Source organism: Anguilla rostrata, chromosome 11, assembly GCF_018555375.3.
Source record: "Anguilla rostrata isolate EN2019 chromosome 11, ASM1855537v3, whole genome shotgun sequence".
NCBI lineage: Eukaryota > Metazoa > Chordata > Actinopteri > Anguilliformes > Anguillidae > Anguilla > Anguilla rostrata.
The window spans coordinates 14,530,241-14,549,160 of record NC_057943.1 but is presented as its reverse complement, the minus strand read 5'-3'; the positions used below and the strand labels follow the sequence as shown (position 1 = coordinate 14,549,160).

The 18,920-nt window shown below is 43.8% G+C and overlaps 1 protein-coding gene across 6 annotated transcripts in view; it reads right to left on the bottom strand.

The window, feature by feature from the left end:
* Positions 1–530: 530 nt before the first annotated feature.
* slco4a1 (solute carrier organic anion transporter family, member 4A1) overlaps positions 531–18,920 on the bottom strand; it is a 37,120-nt gene continuing 18,730 nt past the window's right edge. For 4 of the 6 annotated variants that reach the window (XM_064298117.1, XM_064298115.1, XM_064298116.1 and 1 more), the window contains 12 exons: positions 13,816–14,862; positions 11,348–11,438; positions 10,721–10,842; positions 10,338–10,449; positions 9,442–9,596; positions 8,867–9,101; positions 6,412–6,574; positions 5,979–6,157; positions 5,425–5,489; positions 4,840–4,988; positions 4,420–4,580; positions 531–866 (listed from right to left, as the gene is read on the bottom strand). In XM_064298117.1, coding sequence (XP_064154187.1) covers positions 845–866; positions 4,420–4,580; positions 4,840–4,988; positions 5,425–5,489; positions 5,979–6,157; positions 6,412–6,574; positions 8,867–9,101; positions 9,442–9,596; positions 10,338–10,449; positions 10,721–10,842; positions 11,348–11,438; positions 13,816–14,626 — 2,265 coding nt within the window. In that variant the 5' untranslated portion in view covers positions 14,627–14,862 and the 3' untranslated portion in view covers positions 531–844. Of the gene's footprint in view, positions 867–2,347; positions 3,157–3,187; positions 4,581–4,839; positions 4,989–5,424; positions 5,490–5,978; positions 6,158–6,411; positions 6,575–8,866; positions 9,102–9,441; positions 9,597–10,337; positions 10,450–10,720; positions 10,843–11,347; positions 11,439–13,815; positions 14,863–17,899; positions 18,018–18,920 lie in introns of those variants that run through there. The other 2 variants (XM_064298118.1, XR_010324009.1) reach the window with 2 other exon arrangements.

The following is an 18,920-nucleotide window of genomic DNA, read 5'->3' as shown; positions in this document are numbered from 1 at the left end:
GAGATTAAACAGTGTCTGTTGTGTGTTTCTTGCAAATCTGGTTTTTATCTTCATAAGCTGAACTTCTAAAGTATTTCACGTCTCACGTCCATGCAATGCAGTAAAGCCCTCCTCTCATTCATTTGAAGGGTAGTAAGGTTTCTGAAGCGAGACCATAGAAAAACCTGCAGTTGTGCTATTTTAACTGTGCGATTTCCACTGATCTGCATATTTGTGTGAGATACATCATGTTTAATCATCAGACAAGGGAAAATACTCAGCAGATCTGTGATTATACCTGCATAGGGCACTTTTGTACTGTTCTCTCTGTACAGTAGAAACAAATTATTACAAAACAAACCACAGCATTACCCACAGCTTACTCACACATGCACATACACACACCACACACACAAACCAGAGCTCCTGCTTTTGAGCACATCTTGAGCTCAGTAAGGCAACGACACATTTATCTTCCAACTTGTTCCGAACAGCAGAGAATGCAGTGTGTCCATGAGAGAAGTGATTTTTGTACTTGTTTTACAGATTCGTTACAGATGCTACACTATTGCAAAAGAAATAGAGGAAATGCATGGGCCTTTACATCAGGTGACCGGCAGATTAATAATCCTCATGGGTTTTAATACATGTGCAATCTGCATTCTCACAGCAAACTGTTCCACTTAAGTTTTAGGCTGCCCTCTTCGCTGACGTCTCCTGTATTTGCAGGTGGTCGCCTCTTGAGGACAATGGCTGCTGGACCGGAGGCGGGGCTGAAGAGGCGAAAGGGACCGGTTCATTGGCTACCATCCCGTCCCATACCTCCACCATTCTCCCAGAAAGCCCCCACAACTCATGGCACACTTTAGACCAGGGGCCATTCATTCCTGAGTGGCCAGAGCACGATAGACAGAGGAAGACATAAGGTCAAAGAATGTCATAAAAGTGCACACAGCAGTTGAATGACATGGACCAACACAGCCCATACATGCCCCCATGCATTACATGCAGAGCACATTGTGATGGAATGACCCCTTTACTGCAGCATGCTTAAAGTGAGATGTATGGACGGAGAATGCTGTGAATACAAACGAACAGTGTATGCTAGAGGTATACCCTCAAATCTAAATAGTTTAGTGTGATTACCAACTGGCAGGTAATGCTTTTTTTATTGCTTGACTTGAGCTGACTTGAGACAGCTTTATACAGACATGAAAGCTTCAGCTTTCTGAAACACCCACCAACAAAAACAGGCAGGCTGCACCACTAATGTACCACGGTTTACATTTTTAAGGACCGTTTAATCACAGTAACCCCACTTCAAGCACACATTTTCCTCGCTTTGAGGCAGTTCTCTGACCTCTGTTTTATTGGCTAAATGATCTTCTGGAAAGTTGTGCTAGATGCTTTTAGATGTGAAGACAGGCCTGGCTGCTGTTTTTGTTATGTCTGTTGTCTTGCAGTTTACCATGCTGTAAATATCACAGCCATTGAAAAGTGACGACAGCTTGTTCTACCCTCAGTGGGAGACCTTAAATGTGGTGCATTTCTGAGTCTTCAAAGAGACTTCCTCTCTTAATCAAAAGGCAACCGAGGATAGATTGGGTTGGTGGAAATATCCGAGCAGACGCTGATTGGCAGAGATGAGAGAGCCCACTGACGGGATTCTTGGACAAACAGCATAAGCTGAATAACTTATGAGGTTTGAGGGACTGCCAGGGCCTGTTCATTTGTGAGTACACCAATGTAAACGTGGGTGTGTCTGTTAATGTTGCAGAGGCAAAAAAAGAGGTACAAAGGTAAAAAAAGAACTACTCATGGCCAGCTCCCATTGCCCCAGACAATGGGGAAGTGCTTTAAATCAGAAAGAAATGCTATGTAATTTCTGCAGTGACAGATCTCGTCACTCAAATGTTTGGAGAGCTGCACCAGTACATAACGTGCATGTGATTTTGCCTGTACTGTATTTATGTACATACTGTGTGTGTATGCAATGCATGCCTGTATGAGTACATGTATGTGTTTCAGTGTGAAAACATGTCAGCATTTGTCTCGAAATACAGAACATTGTGCATTTGAGTTGGAGGCATCCACCACAGGAGATGGGTGGGGAACGTTCTGGAGGAAAATGGCTGCCGTGCATCCAGGGGTATGGCAGACATGGTGCTGGAGGCAAGCTTCGCCTCTTTGCCGTGAAGCCCGTTGAAACTGTAAAAGGTGCTATAAGAAAGCAATATTTTTTTTTAGTTATGCTCTGTGAATGCTTGTGTAGCAGGGTAACCATTTTGATGATTTCTGTGCCTCGTGTGTGATAGCCGGCTCCCCTCAGGGAGCGAGAATGAAAGGAGAAATGAGGACTGCAGAACTGGACTCTTCTCACGAATCTAGATCACAACGCAAACCACGCAGTACTACATGCAAAACTCACCACACAAACATCTGCTGTTTATGTTCTCTGTCTTAATGAGTTCACGAACATAGTTTTATGAAACTTCGACAAAGTATCAAAAGGAAAATAAAACAGCATAACGGATAACATAGAATTAAACTTCTGAACAAATGTCATTCACATTCATGGTTCACTTAATGAACTGGAATACATATATTGTGCAACATCACTGGACCATGAAGAAAATTTGCAGTCATTTTTGGTTGGAGAAAATGATAAACATCAAACAGAATTCAAATACACATTTAAAATTATTCTGGACCTCATTAACTATGGCTTTATATATTATGGCGATGAACAATCTGTTGAATACAGCTAATAAAGTCAATTTAATAAATGGCTTGAATGACAAAATAGATAATATAAATAAATAATTTTATAATTAAATTTTGGAAATCATGAAAAACTACTTAAAACTTTTCCAGTAAGAAAACTCACATGGCAAATAAATTTACATCTGAATGGATAAATACACACACTGCTCTTCGAGTCATCTTCCATTATAGTCATAGCACTGACCAAAGTGATTCACTCGCATTCGACTTCCAGTAAAGCTGGGGAGTGGCAACTTCAAGATAATTATTTTTACTGTAAGAGAATTATTTTCCAGCTATAACTCATTATAATGATAGTGCAAACAGTGAATGGATTTGTGTGTATTCCGACACTTCAAACAAACCATGTAACTCAACTGCAGTCTTGGCAAGAGACCAAGTTTTAACCATTAACTCAAACTGAATTTGGAAGGGAAGCTAAAACGATCCATTTTAGAAAAATACTTGTTAAATCAGACACAGTACATACGGATTTCCGATTGAAAAACGACTTTGGCATGAGGTATTTCCACACATTTTGGCAGCGCAGAGGCTCTTAAGCTCTGCTGTCCTTGCCGCAGTATTGTTTGGCGTGTTACGGCAAGTGAACAGAGAGCAAAATGCATCGGTCTTTCAGAGCAGAGCCATCTGTGGCCCCGAGCTCTCCCTGCTCCTCAAAGGGTCGTTCTGTTTTCTCCTGACCCTACACAGTGAGAGGGCTTTATATACAGTCTCTATAGATACATACCCATAAACAACCCGTATACTGTACATACTCATCATATGCATATTAAAAAAGGATCAGATCAGTTTATTATGTGGTATAAAATAATCCGGACTTGACGTGGGCCACTGTAAAAGATCTAAAAGATCCCATTCCTTCTGCCAAGTCCATCAAGAGGATTCTGTTATGCCAGCAATTAATTTTCTATTATGTATCTGTTATATGATTGATATACTGTCATAAGGGCGAATAAAAAAAAACGGTGCATTTAAATAATATATGTGTCTGGTTAAGACAGGTTATTAATATTAATATATAATACATTTAAATCAATAATAACTATAAGAGTGCTCGGTAGGTACAGGATGGCCTGGACTCTGCTGCTGGACTTGGATACAGTACAGCGGGCTTTGAAACTGATGTACTGTAATGTAGGTATGCTTCTCTCCAGAGGATACCACCGGATGTGAACATAAAAATGACACAGATAATCATAAATATGCGACCTTTAGATTCTCTGAACCATCAGAAACAATGTTTCTGCCATCGATTATAAACCTCTTTTTACAAAAATGTATTTCCTTTGCCAAAAATATACACTGTTGAGCACTGCTGTGTCCCCTTATTTGGTAAATGTTTCCAAATGGTTGTTTCTCATAGTCCAGGTACAGTTTTTGTGTCATCCATGTCCTAAACAGCTGCTGTGACCCCATTATGACCCCAGAGATCTTTACTGTGACCCCTGGGACTAACACTAACTGTACATGCCCAGAGGGAGACCTTCATAACACAACACGGCAGGGAACATAACGGGGCTATGCAGCAGTTGTGATGAAGTGCCAGCCTCGGTGAGATGGTGCTGGTGGGTGAGGGAGGCGGGGCATGGTGAGTGACAGGTGTCAGGTGGTGGAGGATGCTGATGGACAGACACGGCGGGCGGCGGTCGTCAGAACCTGGCAGTCACAGTGGGGAGGATCTCCTGCGGGACGTCCTTGACGGGGAGGTCCCCCGTGTCCCCCGCGCCGTGGTCCGTGCTCTCGCAGCTGCTCTGCGGGGACTCGGGCGGGGGCTTGTACAGCACCGACGCCAGGAAGAAGAACACGGTCCCCAGAGCCTGACCAGGGAAAAGAGAGCGCGCTCACTCAGAGTCTCTCTTCCGCTCTATTACAGAGTACACACACTAACATTGTCTGACCTCAAACCACAGAGATTCGTCCACACAAGAAATCTATAATAATGCATTTATCCTCCAAATGCTATAAAACACTGCAGTAAGAACGAGTCTGAAGCCCGACAGACTATTTGAGCATCTGTAATACGCGGGCTGGATGTTGGCCGAGCTGTGAGGATGTTCAGAGCGGAGCGAACGGTACCTTGTATATGAGCCCCGCTATGAGGCTGTAGTGGCTCATGGCAGAGTTGTGGTAGAGGTAGCAGGAGCCCTGCTCGCCACACTCCTCCTGCCACAGCATGCAGGAGATGTCAATCACGGAGCCGAACGCTATGGGACCCGGGATTCCCCCTGCCGCCACAGCATCACAAGGAGGGAGTCAGTACAGTAAGCACAAAGAATGCGACTGAAAGTAACGCATACTATAGCGGCATAGTTTCGTGTAGGAAGAGTCATCATTTCCAGTATTTATATATCACACTAATCAGCTAGACCTTTTCCTTTCTTATAAGCGCACACTACGCATTTATTATAAGTGCACATGTCCAGTAAATGCTTTATTTTAACCATTAATAAGTAGCTATTTTGTACTATTTTTGTACTATACGTCAGCCATTAATAATTTGAAATTGTCGAGATGTTGGTTTAAACATGAGACTCTGCATCATAAGAAAGGTGTTGAAAGCCGAAACATTTGAACAGACACAGTTGTACATACAGTCTACGTGCTATATTGTAGGTCTGCCACAGGGTAAATGTGTGATGCTGAGAAAAGTGAATATTGTACCTAATGTTCGCACAACAATCCACTGAATCCCCAGCCCAAAGGACCTCTGGGTGTCTGGGACACACCTGTAGGGAAACAGCACAGTCTCAAACATACACACTGTTCTCATAGTCCCTCAAAACTCCATCCTTGGCTACTTCCTGCCACAGCAAACTGATCCAAGCTCAGCTGAGCTAATCCTAATAATCTTAATACCAGCTACTGTCCCAAGAAGGCTGATATAAGGTCAGTGTTTAATGGCAGAATCTACCGGTTTAGGGAGCTATGCATCACTATTGCTGTAGTCAAGTGTTGACTAAGCTTGCTATCACTGTTTACTGCTGACACATAGCTAGTTTACTGTTAAACAGAAATCTCAAATGTCATAATCAACACATACAGTGATAAGTGTAAGAATAAATTTACAGGAACTTGCTTTTCATTATAAAAACTACTACTGGGCAGCCAGTTTCCACACTAAGTAGTACCATGCACAGAACAGGTATCTGTAGCAGGACATACAGCAGGGCACAGGGCAGTGGGTGCCTCTGAGGCAGGGCTCAGCCCTACTGTACCTGAGGGTGGCGGTGAGGGCCGGGATGCTGCACAGGAAGGTGAAGGAGATGATCACAAACAGGAAGCTGAGGAATAGGGGCATGTGATGGCAGGAAGTGCTGCACTTCCCTGCTTGCGCAAGCCCCGCCTCCCCCCACGTGGAATTATTACCAATCACGCAGCTGCAGTCAGAGTACACCTACGCAGGTGTTCAGGGAACAGAAAAGGATACATTTAGCCACAGTATGAGTCACATGCCGTGCGCCTCAACACTGGCCAACACACATATACTGCTGTCCAATATGCTCATCAAAAGCCACCACATTTTATACTACTAACATGCATCACTATGTGTTAAGAGACCTGGTTAGCGTACTGGCTAATTAGGACATACGCAACAATACGCAGCGACAGTGTTCTTGTTACTTGTGGTTCATTTTGATGGACAGGTACCTGTGTCCCAGTGCTGCTCAGTGTGTGGTTGACAGTGCTGCAGCCAGCATGGCAGGGGGAGTAGTACATGATCCCATCAGCCCCACATACAGGGTTATACATCTCTCGCAAGCAGTGGCAATCTGCATTACAGCCAACAGTCAGATTCTCTTTCACCTGGGATCTGAGAGAGAGAGAGAGAGAGAGAGAGAGAGAGTTACCTCAGACAATATAGGACAATATAGACACTTGTAGTGTAAGTACAAATGTACAATTCAGTCAATGGCCACAAGATGGTGCTGTAGGTTCTTTGCAAGTCAAACCTGGAGCGAAGCATTTCATAGGGAGGGAAAAATGAGGCTGAAGTAAACAGTACTAAAACTAATATTTAAAAGGATGGTAATTTGTAGATGCTGAAACATTTCAGAGAGTTTTGGGTATACACCATGCCACAGAGGGGGCAGGAGGGTGAAACGGGGGGCACTAGCTCAACATTAAAGTAGATTAATAAATATTCTGAAACCCTTATGCCCCCAGCTTGCCTGAAGGACTCACTAACCCCCTGCCTCTCTGCTTTTTAAGTTGATTAAGCAGTAGTAGAAATAAAGGTTGCTGCTCAATCCAAGAGCCATGAACTATGATTAAACTAAAACGACACAATGCCGTTGGCTAATAATGCTAAAATTTCAAATCCATGCATTTCCATAGATCAATCAAGCCTGATGTGCCTAAACTTCTCTGCCATGTTTAATTTTTAATTTGCCAGTGAGAAGTAGAGCCAACACTTGTTTTAGCTAAGGGGCTAACACTATTTTTTCCTTTATACACATTGCTACTGCAAGGTGAGAAATTACTTCCAGTTCCAACAATAGATAGTTGGGTAAAATAACTAAATCCTGCCAACATAATTTTCAAATAAACTTCAGAGGAGAATCTCACTGGAACCTGCTCTGTTAGCCTAAACTGTAAGGCTCAAGGAATTTTAACGTTGCCTTTATTAGGGGCACTCAAAGCACTGGAAAAAACTAAAAGGACACGAATGAGGTATGTTCAGTTACTAAATCACAGCAATTTAATCTCCCTCAACAGATAGGAAAGAAGGGGTCTGGAAATTACGCATTCCAGAAATGTCTCTTGAGAGATTTAGAGAGAACAATAAATTGTTGACAAATGAAAGGAAGCATACAGCACAATCTAGACATTGGATGCAGTCAAGGGAATGGTGGCTTTTAATAACTCCTGTGGATCTGCAGCACACTACAAGTTATGATTCATAACGTCATTTCATGTATTTGTAGGGAAAATATCTACATTATACACACTACGATTACATTTTATTTCTTATGAAATACCACTGTCATTTTTCTTCTCATGCCAACTGTTTTAATAGTTACACAGCCGTCATTTTAGTACTCTGCCCAAGTGTACAACAGCAGCACCTTGTTTGGAATTTGATCCTAAAAGCTTCAAGTCTACCAAAGAAAAACAGCAAACATTGACGTTTGTTTTGAGTGTAAAACCTGCGTGAAACTGAGCCACAGCGGAGATGTCTCTAGCCATTACATTCCGCACTATCCGTGAGAGGAGGGAGAGTCTCAACTGCTATCAGACAGTATCAGTATTGAGAAAAGAGCAAAGATAACGCTTTTATTTGGATCGCTTGTAGGCCAGCAGGAATTTTGGGAAACAGCTGTACGGCCAACATAATGCGTGTATTCAACATTTTCCTTGGCTTGACCTAAAATAAATTGAACAAATGCTGCTTTCAGCTGTGCTCTGTCTTTGTCTTATCTCTGTTGTCTTTGGCATTTGGTTTCAGTTCTTTCTGGTAGCTCTCTATGTTATTGGAATTTTAAAAATCTGGAGGGAAATTTTATATGATATTACCAAATGTGCTGTACTAAAAACACGTGTCAGTGATATGCCTGTTGACTTCCTCCATCTCTCTTCCACTGTATGACTATTCGGTACAAAATGCCAAAAGAATCATTTGTGCCTGTACTACTAATTTGCTTATCTAAGATCTTTGCCAGAGAAGTATGAATGTTGGCAATGACACAACCTTTCAGCCCCTAGCAAAATCCCTAGTAAATTCAGCAAATGCAAAACTTGCCAAATCATTTTTGTGGAGACAAAAAAGTTATCCTTGCAATCATTAGCAATTCCAAGTTAAGCAAAAAGAGTGATTTACTCCAAGTCCTTATATCTACTCCCCCTTTCATTTTGGACAGCTATAGACCATTTTTCTTGAGTTTGCTATGCACTCCACAATTTCTCATTTGTAAGCAAACAATTCATAAGTGGTTTAAGTGTAGATTCTCAGCTTTTACTGAAGGGGATGAACACATTTTGGTTTCACCGTGTAGAAATTACAGCACTTTTTATACATAGCCCACCATTTTAGGGCACCGTAATGTTTGAGACACATTCACGTTTTGCTAATGAAAGCAGTCATGGTTAGTACTTTATCACATACCCATTGTGAAAGTCTTGGTACGGGTGCTGGAACTGGAGGGGGCTCTGGTACGGCACATTAACCCCAGCCACTGGCACATTGGGGCAGTGGAGGAGGAAGACGAAGATGGCGAACAGGCTGACGATGGCACACAGCAAGCAGAAGCGGATAATGCCACGGCAACGCAGGTTGAGCTTCTTCACGATGTATCCGCCCAGGAAGGTGCCCCCCCCACCCGCCGGCACCACCATGTAACCTGCGGGAATGACAGGAAATGGCGGATTGCATTCACGCTGTAAACATTATTCACGGAACTGTAAGAGGATTGCCTAATAGATGTAGGAAATGAAGGATCACCATAATAAAATCATAAAGGAACTAGGTTTATCGATCCTAAATTGTTTTTTTTCATATTCACTTTCTGGTGTACAATTCAAATTTTCATGGACGATAATACAAGATGCGCATGGAGGAGAAAAGTAGCAAAATTAGTCAGGTACTGCAGCAAAAACACCAGAGTAAGTAATAACAGTAACAAAGTTGCCTGGGCGGAGGTTGCACTTGTGCAGTAATATGTAGGATCTGTTTGCTCTTACCAAACCAGGTGGCAGCCTCAGAGGCACTGAGACTGAACTGAGACTCCAGGAACTTGGGGCCAAACGTGGACATGCCTGCTATAAGAGTGGCCTCAGTGGCCCCAGCAAAACACAGGAAGATAAACGTGGGATTCTTCAGAAGGAGCAGTACTGACCTGCAGACAGAAGGAGGTAGAGAAGAGAGAGAGAGAGAGAGAGAGAGGAGATAGATAATATGTACTATAAAAAGCTTGCAGCATTGCTGAAACATTTGATTGCAGTCACACCTGAGTCAGGCTACCTTATGTGGGATTATGCATGCTTGACTAAAGAGGAATTGTGATGTACTGTAGACTGTCATCACTGTAACATTTCAAGTCACACCTGCATGTGCTTGCCACATCCTCTTCTCAGTTTCAGGTTGTATATCTTTAAGTAATGGTCAAACATTCATGTAAAGTGGATTTCACTTGTATTTAACAAGCAGATTCATTGGATCATGACAACAACACTGAGTTTTTACTGCAGCCTTTTTCGATGTAAGATAAGATTACATCTGAACATCTGGGTTGCTTTAACACATTCTTTAATGACAAAGAAAAGGCTTCATTCTGCACATGCAGAATGTCTGATTCTGGATAACTCTCATGCACATGGGAAAACTGAGAACATCAGCGTTATTTACTGCACTTTAAATGCCAATCAGTCAGGCCATATAAATGGGTTATACAATGTGCACAAGGTAAAAGTGACCTGAACAACTGTCTGCTCCTCTCCGAGTGGCCAATCATAATGCAATACATAGGTTACACTGCATCAATATTAGCTTACCACCTCAGGATAGAAAAGAATGGCGATTCTATTGATATTTTCATAGATAACTTGTAACAAATAAAAAAAATAGACATCTACAGCACCTGGGCATGTCCTTCACTGTCTTTCCAAACTGTGGGTCTGCTGCCGTCACCTGGCTCCCGTCCTTTAACTGGTGGGCCTCTGACACCCGCATGGCCACGTAGCGCTGGGAGCCTGGCGGGCAGAGGGAGGAGGGAGGGGAAGCCACAAGGGACACAAAGCTGACGGCGGGTACAGATGTGTTGCAGAAATCTTCATTTTAACAGCACAAAAACAAGTCGAAATCAAATGCAATGTGCTCAGGCTGTGGAACAGAAAGGCCTTTCACCTGGAGGTAGTCACACGTTTCCACAGGACATATTACAGAACGTATGGTGCTGCATGGGAACAGCACATAAAACTGAACAAAAGCCTGTGACTGTGTTAACGGTGTCCGGAGCCGCACCTGGGAGCTGGCGTGGGTATCCTAGAATGGGGAGGGCAGTGACCAGAGCAGCAGCGCCACCCACGAGGAAGCCGATCCACCAGGCCCCCACCCAGAGAGGGTTCTCCGGTGTGAGTTCTGTCCTGAGAGAGGAATGGAGAGATTCAGTACTATACTACATATACTGCATCACACGTTGTTATATTTGACCGGATCAGTTAGTCACCGCAAGCTCTAAACATGGACAGATAAATGCAGAGAAAAATCTTTCATTCTGGAAATTTCTACAGGAAAAAAGTAATATTTTAAGGTTGACTGTTAAGTTAATTTTCACGTTAGGTTACACTCACGCTGAAAAACAGCAAGATCGTGTTAAGCTTTCCCTGCATGCTAATGTATTTCTTGCTGTCACTAAGCTCCTCTCGTAGGATGTACGGGGTCTTCTAAAAGCCCAAAGCCCAAAGCGCAAAGTGCTGTACCTCAGTGGGATAAAGGCACACGAGTACAGCTGGTAACAGATGCTACTGTATGACCTGCAGGCCTGCGCTTATCTCCACTCAGGCCCACTCAGAGGCAGCCCCACCCAGCACTGCCACCCTCCCCAGAGGTCAGCGCGGGTGAGGAGGAAGCGGAGTGTGGAGGACTCACGTCAGATGGATCTCGGTGTACATGTTGAGGAACATTCCGCCCAGCAGGTATCCAGCAGCCGGTCCCACGATGGCCGCGGTGTAAAAGATCCCTGGGAAAAGAGGCCGGGGTGAGCGGTGCCGTCTGGGACGCCAAATCCCCCTGGTGGGGCCCAGGCACAGGCACCATTGTTCCACTGGTCCTGTGCGTGCGTGCTGCTGTTATTTTAGTTTTTGATCGATAGAGCTCTGAGCCAGATCAAGTGGATTTGCTGTGTTTCCTGGGGAGGGTGGGCAGACTGTGATTGTCCTCCATTGCCTTTGATATCGGAGCAGGAAAACACCAAAGACATTTTACCTTTTCATTGATGTCTGGAGTTGAACTGGTGGACCTGCTGATAAAGGTGACTGAGTGCAATGGAGATCCATGGGAGCCCAAAGCCTGGTTTATACTTTGTCGCACGACCCTTTCATACTCCTGTGCCACTTATCATTTTTGAAAACCTTTCACCTCTAATAGAGTCTACATTCAAAGCCATTCTATCTTACAGGACTTTTTGGGACACACTGGCTCACACTTGCTTTTTCACACTGGCATTTCATTTCAAGAAATGAACAACAGGAAAACTTGAATGTTCCACTTTGTAAGAGGTCAGTGGGTTACACAATATGGCATCTAATTTGTTGACAGAACTGGGACGACTGGAGCATATCGGAATCTTACAAGAAAGGCAGCGCAGTGCAGGGGCCTTACACAAGCACTGCCAAAATGGTTTGCAAAAACCCCACGATTAACCACTAATTTTAGTCAACAGAGAGAGATTAAGTATTCCTGTTTTTGTTTTATGGTGGCCACGTCTCCAGCCTGCTTTGCATGACAACTTTCTAAATATAATTTAAGCACCAGTTTCCATGGCAGCTGACTGGGGAATAGCCTTCCCTCCACTGCTGTGAAAGCAAATGTGAGTGTTCTAGTGAAACACAGACAGCTTCAGTAAATTCACAGCATAGTATTGGTAGGCCACACAAACTAGGTTTATAAAAACAAGAACCTCAGACAAGCGGAAGAGCAGAGCTTCCTTTAGCATTTGGGTCGAAGCTGCAGCCCGAACCTGAAACGTGCCGAAATGCCTGGAAACTATCAACCAGGCTCTTTGGTACTGTTGGGTGCCACTGTAAACTGTTTGGGTTATCAAATTCCTTTGCCAGTCTGCTGCAGTGTGGAATATTTTTGGCTGTCTCTCATCAAAGCCACAATTAGATCTGTTTTTGCTAATGGCTTCAGACTACATTGTGTGGGGTGATTACGGTTTGCATTAAGTATCAGCAACAGTACGAGGAATCAATTGCACTGTAATACCAACTTATATCAGTCACTTACATCAAACATTTCCACCTGTTCCTTTGTGGTTATTACAGAACTGCAATTGGGCATTACGCAATTGGGCGTTACTCCAGGTCCTTCATGACTTCATGAAGGACCTGGAGTAACGCCAAATAAATGTTTTAGTCTCATTGCATAGTTTGAGACAAATAAAATTATTCTGGACCAGGACCCAATTTGACTAGTTTTAGTCAAAAAATGTTTGCTATCGATATGCTTATTGTCTGTTTCAGTGCACTTGCAGCCCTGAAGTTCTCGATAGATAGATGTAGCCAAGCTAGCTATGTGTTCGCTTACTTGCGGCTGGAGCATTTTGGGAGGAGTTGAGGGGGGAGGTGGGTGGCATGGCGCTCCCAATCATGCCCATACAATCCAGAGGTTTTTTTCGATACAGATTTTGTGCCTGATATATGCCTGTTGTTAGTTATTGACATTACTTCAAATAGATATTTCGTGAACGTGTAGTGGATACATCCCTCTGCGATAATTTACAGTCTTATAGTATTTATTTAAAATATTTTTAAGCCACTTTACAATCACATTAAATTTGTTTTGTCTTTTTCAGTTAGGTTTATTAAGTGTCTTTGTAAAGGGCTGCCAGTGGGTAATTCTCAACCCCCAATAAATAAATGGTACTTAGCAAACAGAGCTAACAGCTAACAGAGAGTAAGCTATGCATACTCGAGGCAGGAGGGCTTGAGACCTCAATTTATTAATTTTTGGTGAGTGGACCAGGGTCTAAAAATGTAAACTATTCCTTTAAGGTATTCCAGGTTTAAATCAGTACTTATTAGAGGGGAAGAATGAAAACCAGCAATACTACTGGCATCGAAGGCCAGACTTGAGTATCCCTGGTCTCGGACTTTATCAGTGCAATCTAACAAAAACATTCAAATGTTTTCCTATATTATGACAAAATAGCTAAAACATTCCACTATGCCTATTCCAATTCCTATAATAATTTAAGTCACTTTCTCTGATTTTTGTGAAATACTGGTTACTGCTTTTGCAGTATCTTAGTAACGATACGTCTGAATGCTTGTAAAAGCTCTGCCCAATTCTCTATAAAATATTAACTTCTGTGCTAAGATCTATGCAGTACTCACCGATATAGACGGGTGCATAGCTGGACTTAACGTTCTCATCCAAGTAGGTCACCCCCAGAGTGTAGAGGGGCGTGGCCCCCATGCCGTGCAGGAACTGGCCCAGCATGAAGACGAAGCGGTAGTTGGACAGGCTGCTGCTGCTCTCCTGGCAGGGGCTGGTGGCGTTGGCCAAACACAGACCCGCCTGCTCCAGCACGCTCACCTGGTAGGGCGGGGTGGTGAAATGCGGCAGGGTGAAGACCAACGAGCCCAGTGCCATGATCAGCACCCCCCAGCCCAGCCACTTGGGCTTGTGCCCCGTGCCCCCGAAGTAGCTGACGAAGGTCAGGCAGATGCAGGCGGCGATGTCATAGGAGCTGGCGATCAGCCCCGTCTGGTAGCTGCGCAGGTCGAAGCGCCGCTCAATGGAGGTCACCACCGTGTTGATGAAGCCGTTGACAATCATGCCCTGGAGGAAGGAGGCCACGCAGAGGAAGAACAGCACCCACTGCGGAGTGTTGAATGTCTGAATCACCTGCGGCGTAAGAGGCCCCCAGCCACAGAGATGCTCAGCCTCCGTCGGGATGAACTTGATTCCATACGGGGATTCGGTCTTGTCCCCGTAGCCCTGTCCTGCTAGTGCACGCCCATTCCCTCTCCCCACTGGACCAGCTGCACCGGGACTTCCGGGGCTGGAGCCGATCGGTGAATCGTCTTGCTGGGACTCAACTGGGCTGGGTGTGTCCAGGCAGGCACTGACCGGACCATCGTTGAGGTCCAGGAGCTCCTGTTTGGAGCTGGAGGAGGAATCTGTGTTTAGAAGGTTGGGCATTGCTTGCTCCAAGGAGGAGAGCAGAGGGAGGGATTTGCTTTTGTTCTTTCTTTTGTGAAGGAGGAGGCGAGGGCTACTGACACGTACTCCTCAGCTGGTCACTGATCCTTTCTGTCCCTGTCACATGGGATGAGTGGGATCAGGAACAGTGGATCAGAGTAAAGGGATGAAGCAGTCTCTTCTACACAGGACACTAGCTGGGGAGTGACACGCCTTAGTCCCTCCAAGACCTCATCCTGCAAAAAAAGAAGCAATCCAAAGTTTTAATGTGGTTCATGCCTTGTTCAGTACTGATCATATATCAACAACACATTCCCACAGTTCACTGAGACAACATTGTACTCGAACAATGCAAATTACAAACAGGTATTTCCTTTCCCCTGAACTGTATACTACGCAGAATCCATGGCTGAAGTAGGGCTAGGCTGGACAGGCTTAGCAGAGCGATGAAACAAAGCTTTGTGAGGATTAGCTGTGCTTCAGAGCGAAACTCTACTAGACCAAAATTAATACGGCTCTTCCTTCTGTCACACACCAGCTGTGCAGCCAGGACACTTACGTAATAATTCATCTGACCAGTTTCATCAGTGACAGCCCAAGACCTTAAAGCTGCTGTTAAGAAAATGTACACATAAAAAGCACCAAAGTGCAACGATGTGAGAAAATGGCTAAAACAAAAGGAGAAAGTAGCTGAGAGTTCTGATTCATTGTGATGACAGAAGGGAAAGCAAGCTGGTTTGATGACTGCCCTGCCCTGCCCTGCCCTGCCCTTGGGCTGAGGATATAGCTGCCTGTGTGCTGATCTCTCCCCGCTCTGGGAACCTGGGCCCTAGAGAGAACAAGTGTGATGTCTCACAGGGAGCAGGTGCTATGAAACTTGCATTTCCCTTTCTCATTTCTCAGAATTTACAAATGGTAAAAACATAATCCAATTCTGAGCATCAAACAAAACATGCCACTTAAGATACTAATAATTTCTTTTCATTGCTTTATTTTTATTTATTTTTTTTCATTGCGGTTTTTCACTGCTGACTGTGATATGCTCTGGTGTTTCTGCATAGGCACTACATGATAAGTCAGAGCGAGCGAGCACAGGTGAGATAAGGTAATGTAACCTATTCGATACAAGCTTACAGCAGTGAGGTAGGGCTACAGTATGGCCATTGTATGCAGGCCAAATTAGGGACTAGCACTCACCAATCTAAACTGATACTACAAAACCGGAGAATAGCAGCAACCCCTCAGGTAAATAATCAGCCATGATGACAAGAACGAAGCTCCTGCATAGACCACCGTAATGAATGTCATCAAGGCATGCCACTAGTGTGAGACTCTACGACTCTACAATGAACCGACTGCTAGCCACCTACAAAATTCAGATTCATTGCAGATGCAGTGTGGTGTGCTGAATATGAATATATAGCCATTACAGAGCAGTTTATTGCTGTCTGACTGCACAACATCACACTGGTATCCAGGGTCAGCTGCACCAGCTGGATGTACACCTGGGCTTATGGTTAGGTCCTAAATAGAATGTGCGCAAGGTCAGATGTAAAAAATACACCTACAGTATTGCATCAATTTAGCCAAGTGCTACTTCTAGCGGATATGATTAATGTCAAGAAATCAAGCAGCAGCAGTATTGTACCTCAGCACTGCCTAGCAACATCTGCGTGATAGAATGTATCAACATGAACATGCATTGTCTATGCTGAACTTAGCTGTGTCAAGTCCTATTTTTAGACGGTGCAACAGGTTGAACAGGTTAAATAATGAACACAACGTAAGACATAGCAACAACCGACACAACAGTTAAAACCACCTTTTTTATGTCCAGCACATGCAACAAGACCCCTGAAGCCTCACTTACAACTATTTCTGGAGGCTCATTCTGACACGGCAGTATTCCAGAAAGAAAGCTCATGTCATCACACCGCTCGAGTGTCACAGTTACGCTTCAGATGCGCTGCCAGGTGAGAGACCCGGTTCACACTTGGACTACGAGCTGTGATGACATGTCGCAAGCAGCACTCCAGAGACCAGGGAGCCCAGCAGTATGTGTGTTCATGTCTGTGTGCTGAATGTGGGGTAGAGTGAGGCTGTTCTTCTCCCTCTCTCAGAGGTTGCACAGTGAGCTCATGTTGACGATGATTCTAAGCCCCTCGGTGTACAAAGCAGTATGTGCATTTGGCTGCTCCCACTTCAGCTGGCATGGTGGGACAATGAGCGTCTTCCCTCCTCGATTCAAACAGTGATTGCCCACTCAACACTTCAGTGACTTCTCCTTCAAAACTATGCCTTCAAAATTCTGTCACAGTGTAACTGTCTCGTTTCAGTCTTCCATGTCACCTGCTATTATCTCCTAAAAAGGGTATTTTACACCACCGTGCAGTTGTGGTCAAAAACGCATTGTGCGATGCATTCATTTTGCTATTTATGTGGTGAGTAGGCTACTTCTTTTAGACTGGTCTGAAATGTAAGAGAAGTGAGAGCATGGCCAGGTTCTTTAAACACTGAGACAATACGGCATTTGAGAACAATTTCTTTACAACACAGACAAACAATAGTCTTTTACACAGCTTTGCTCCATATTTGCCATATTTGTCTACAGCTAATTTGTAGTTTTGCTTATCTTCAATGTGTAGCTTCAATGTGTAACATACACATATTCCTTTGTAACCATTATTATTAACACTCCAGCCAAGCATTCCATTTGTGAAAATGCTGGGAAATAATTATTTCCCACTCCTTATTTGGAGATCTGCACAAAAACTGTCCCTTTCCCAAAATGTTTTGCAATAAAAAAACTGCTAAAATTTTGCAGTAATTGATATTATTAATATGGTTTCATCAGTCTTTCCCTAAACAAATATTAAACATTTAAGCAAAATAATTATTGTTTCTTTCAATTTAACTCCCTGAAGGTACAGAGGAATACCATTATGCCACATTCACTGACCCCTCCCATATGTTCTAAAGTCACCAATGGAAAGATAGACCATGCACCATGTCCAGCCGCCTACCTTTAACTCTGCACAGCCTCTTTAAGCATCTTATAGCCTATGCTGAAGCAGCACAATACACTCTCTGCACCAATCCCGTTATCCTGTCTCAGAAATCCTACTGACGGGAAGAATTAGACACCCGTCACCAGTAGGTTAATCCAACACGCCAACTGCAGTTTACTCTCTCCTGTATTCATTCACTCACTTCACACCGAATGCCGATCCGACAGCAACAGAAAACCACTTCTTTAAGGACCGTAAGACAAACCTGTTGATTAAAACTGGTCCGGGATCAGGAGGCAAAGTTTCAGTTTGTGTGTAAGGCAGACAGGCCGGCAGACAGGTCTCTCCTCTCGCTCCCTTCCTGCGGACTGGCTCCCCGTGAAACTGGCATCACCACTAAGAGGGAAATCCCATCTCCTCCCCTACCAAAGCACCACCAATCAAAGAGGCTGCATGTGCCATTTGACACTGTTTATAGTTCTGAGGGCTCGCTTCAAAGCCAGGGACTAACACTTCCCATTGAAACAATCCATACAGTTCCCCGGCATATTAGAGAGGCCATGCAAGCAAGAAGATAAGCAAAGCACACACTGTCTTCATGACTAGTGGGTACACTGTGGCATAATTCGAGAAGCAAGCCTGCTATTTGAAATTTCTAATACCTACTCCCTGTTACAGAAATTCCATGCTGACCTTTCATAGATCTTTATCATTTCATTAGATTTTTATTTGTGTTACTATCCACTATGACCCAGGGGAAATAATAAACAGCCGAGTGTTTCTTAAAATGAATTACTGTTGTTACCAAAAAAGCAAGCACCTTTAGATTATTTTTGTTCACTGTGCACCACTGTTTATCAGCAGAAAAGCTGTGAGGCTGTCAACTGTTTGTGCACAACTGATGAAGAAGAAGACTTCAAATATCATTAATCTCTCACTTTACTCATGTCTAATACCAAACTTCTGCGAAACATAAGATTAGAACCCTACAGTGAAAACAGTCCCATAGTCAGAACAGCTGAGACTCAATAGCTTAGGGAATAATACAGGAAAAGCATAGTAAAGAAAGTGTGTACCATCACCCCTGAGACTTCAAATTCTCACTTCAGATGCCATATTCTAATTCATACATGAAAAAAACATTTCAAGAGAACTAGCCGAGACTATACATGACTTCTATTGACCTTAAATAACCCAGCCTGTGGCAACACGAATGAACTGAAATACTTAGCAGAGCTGTCATCTAGGGTTGCACCAAACGACGATACATCAAAATGTACCCATTG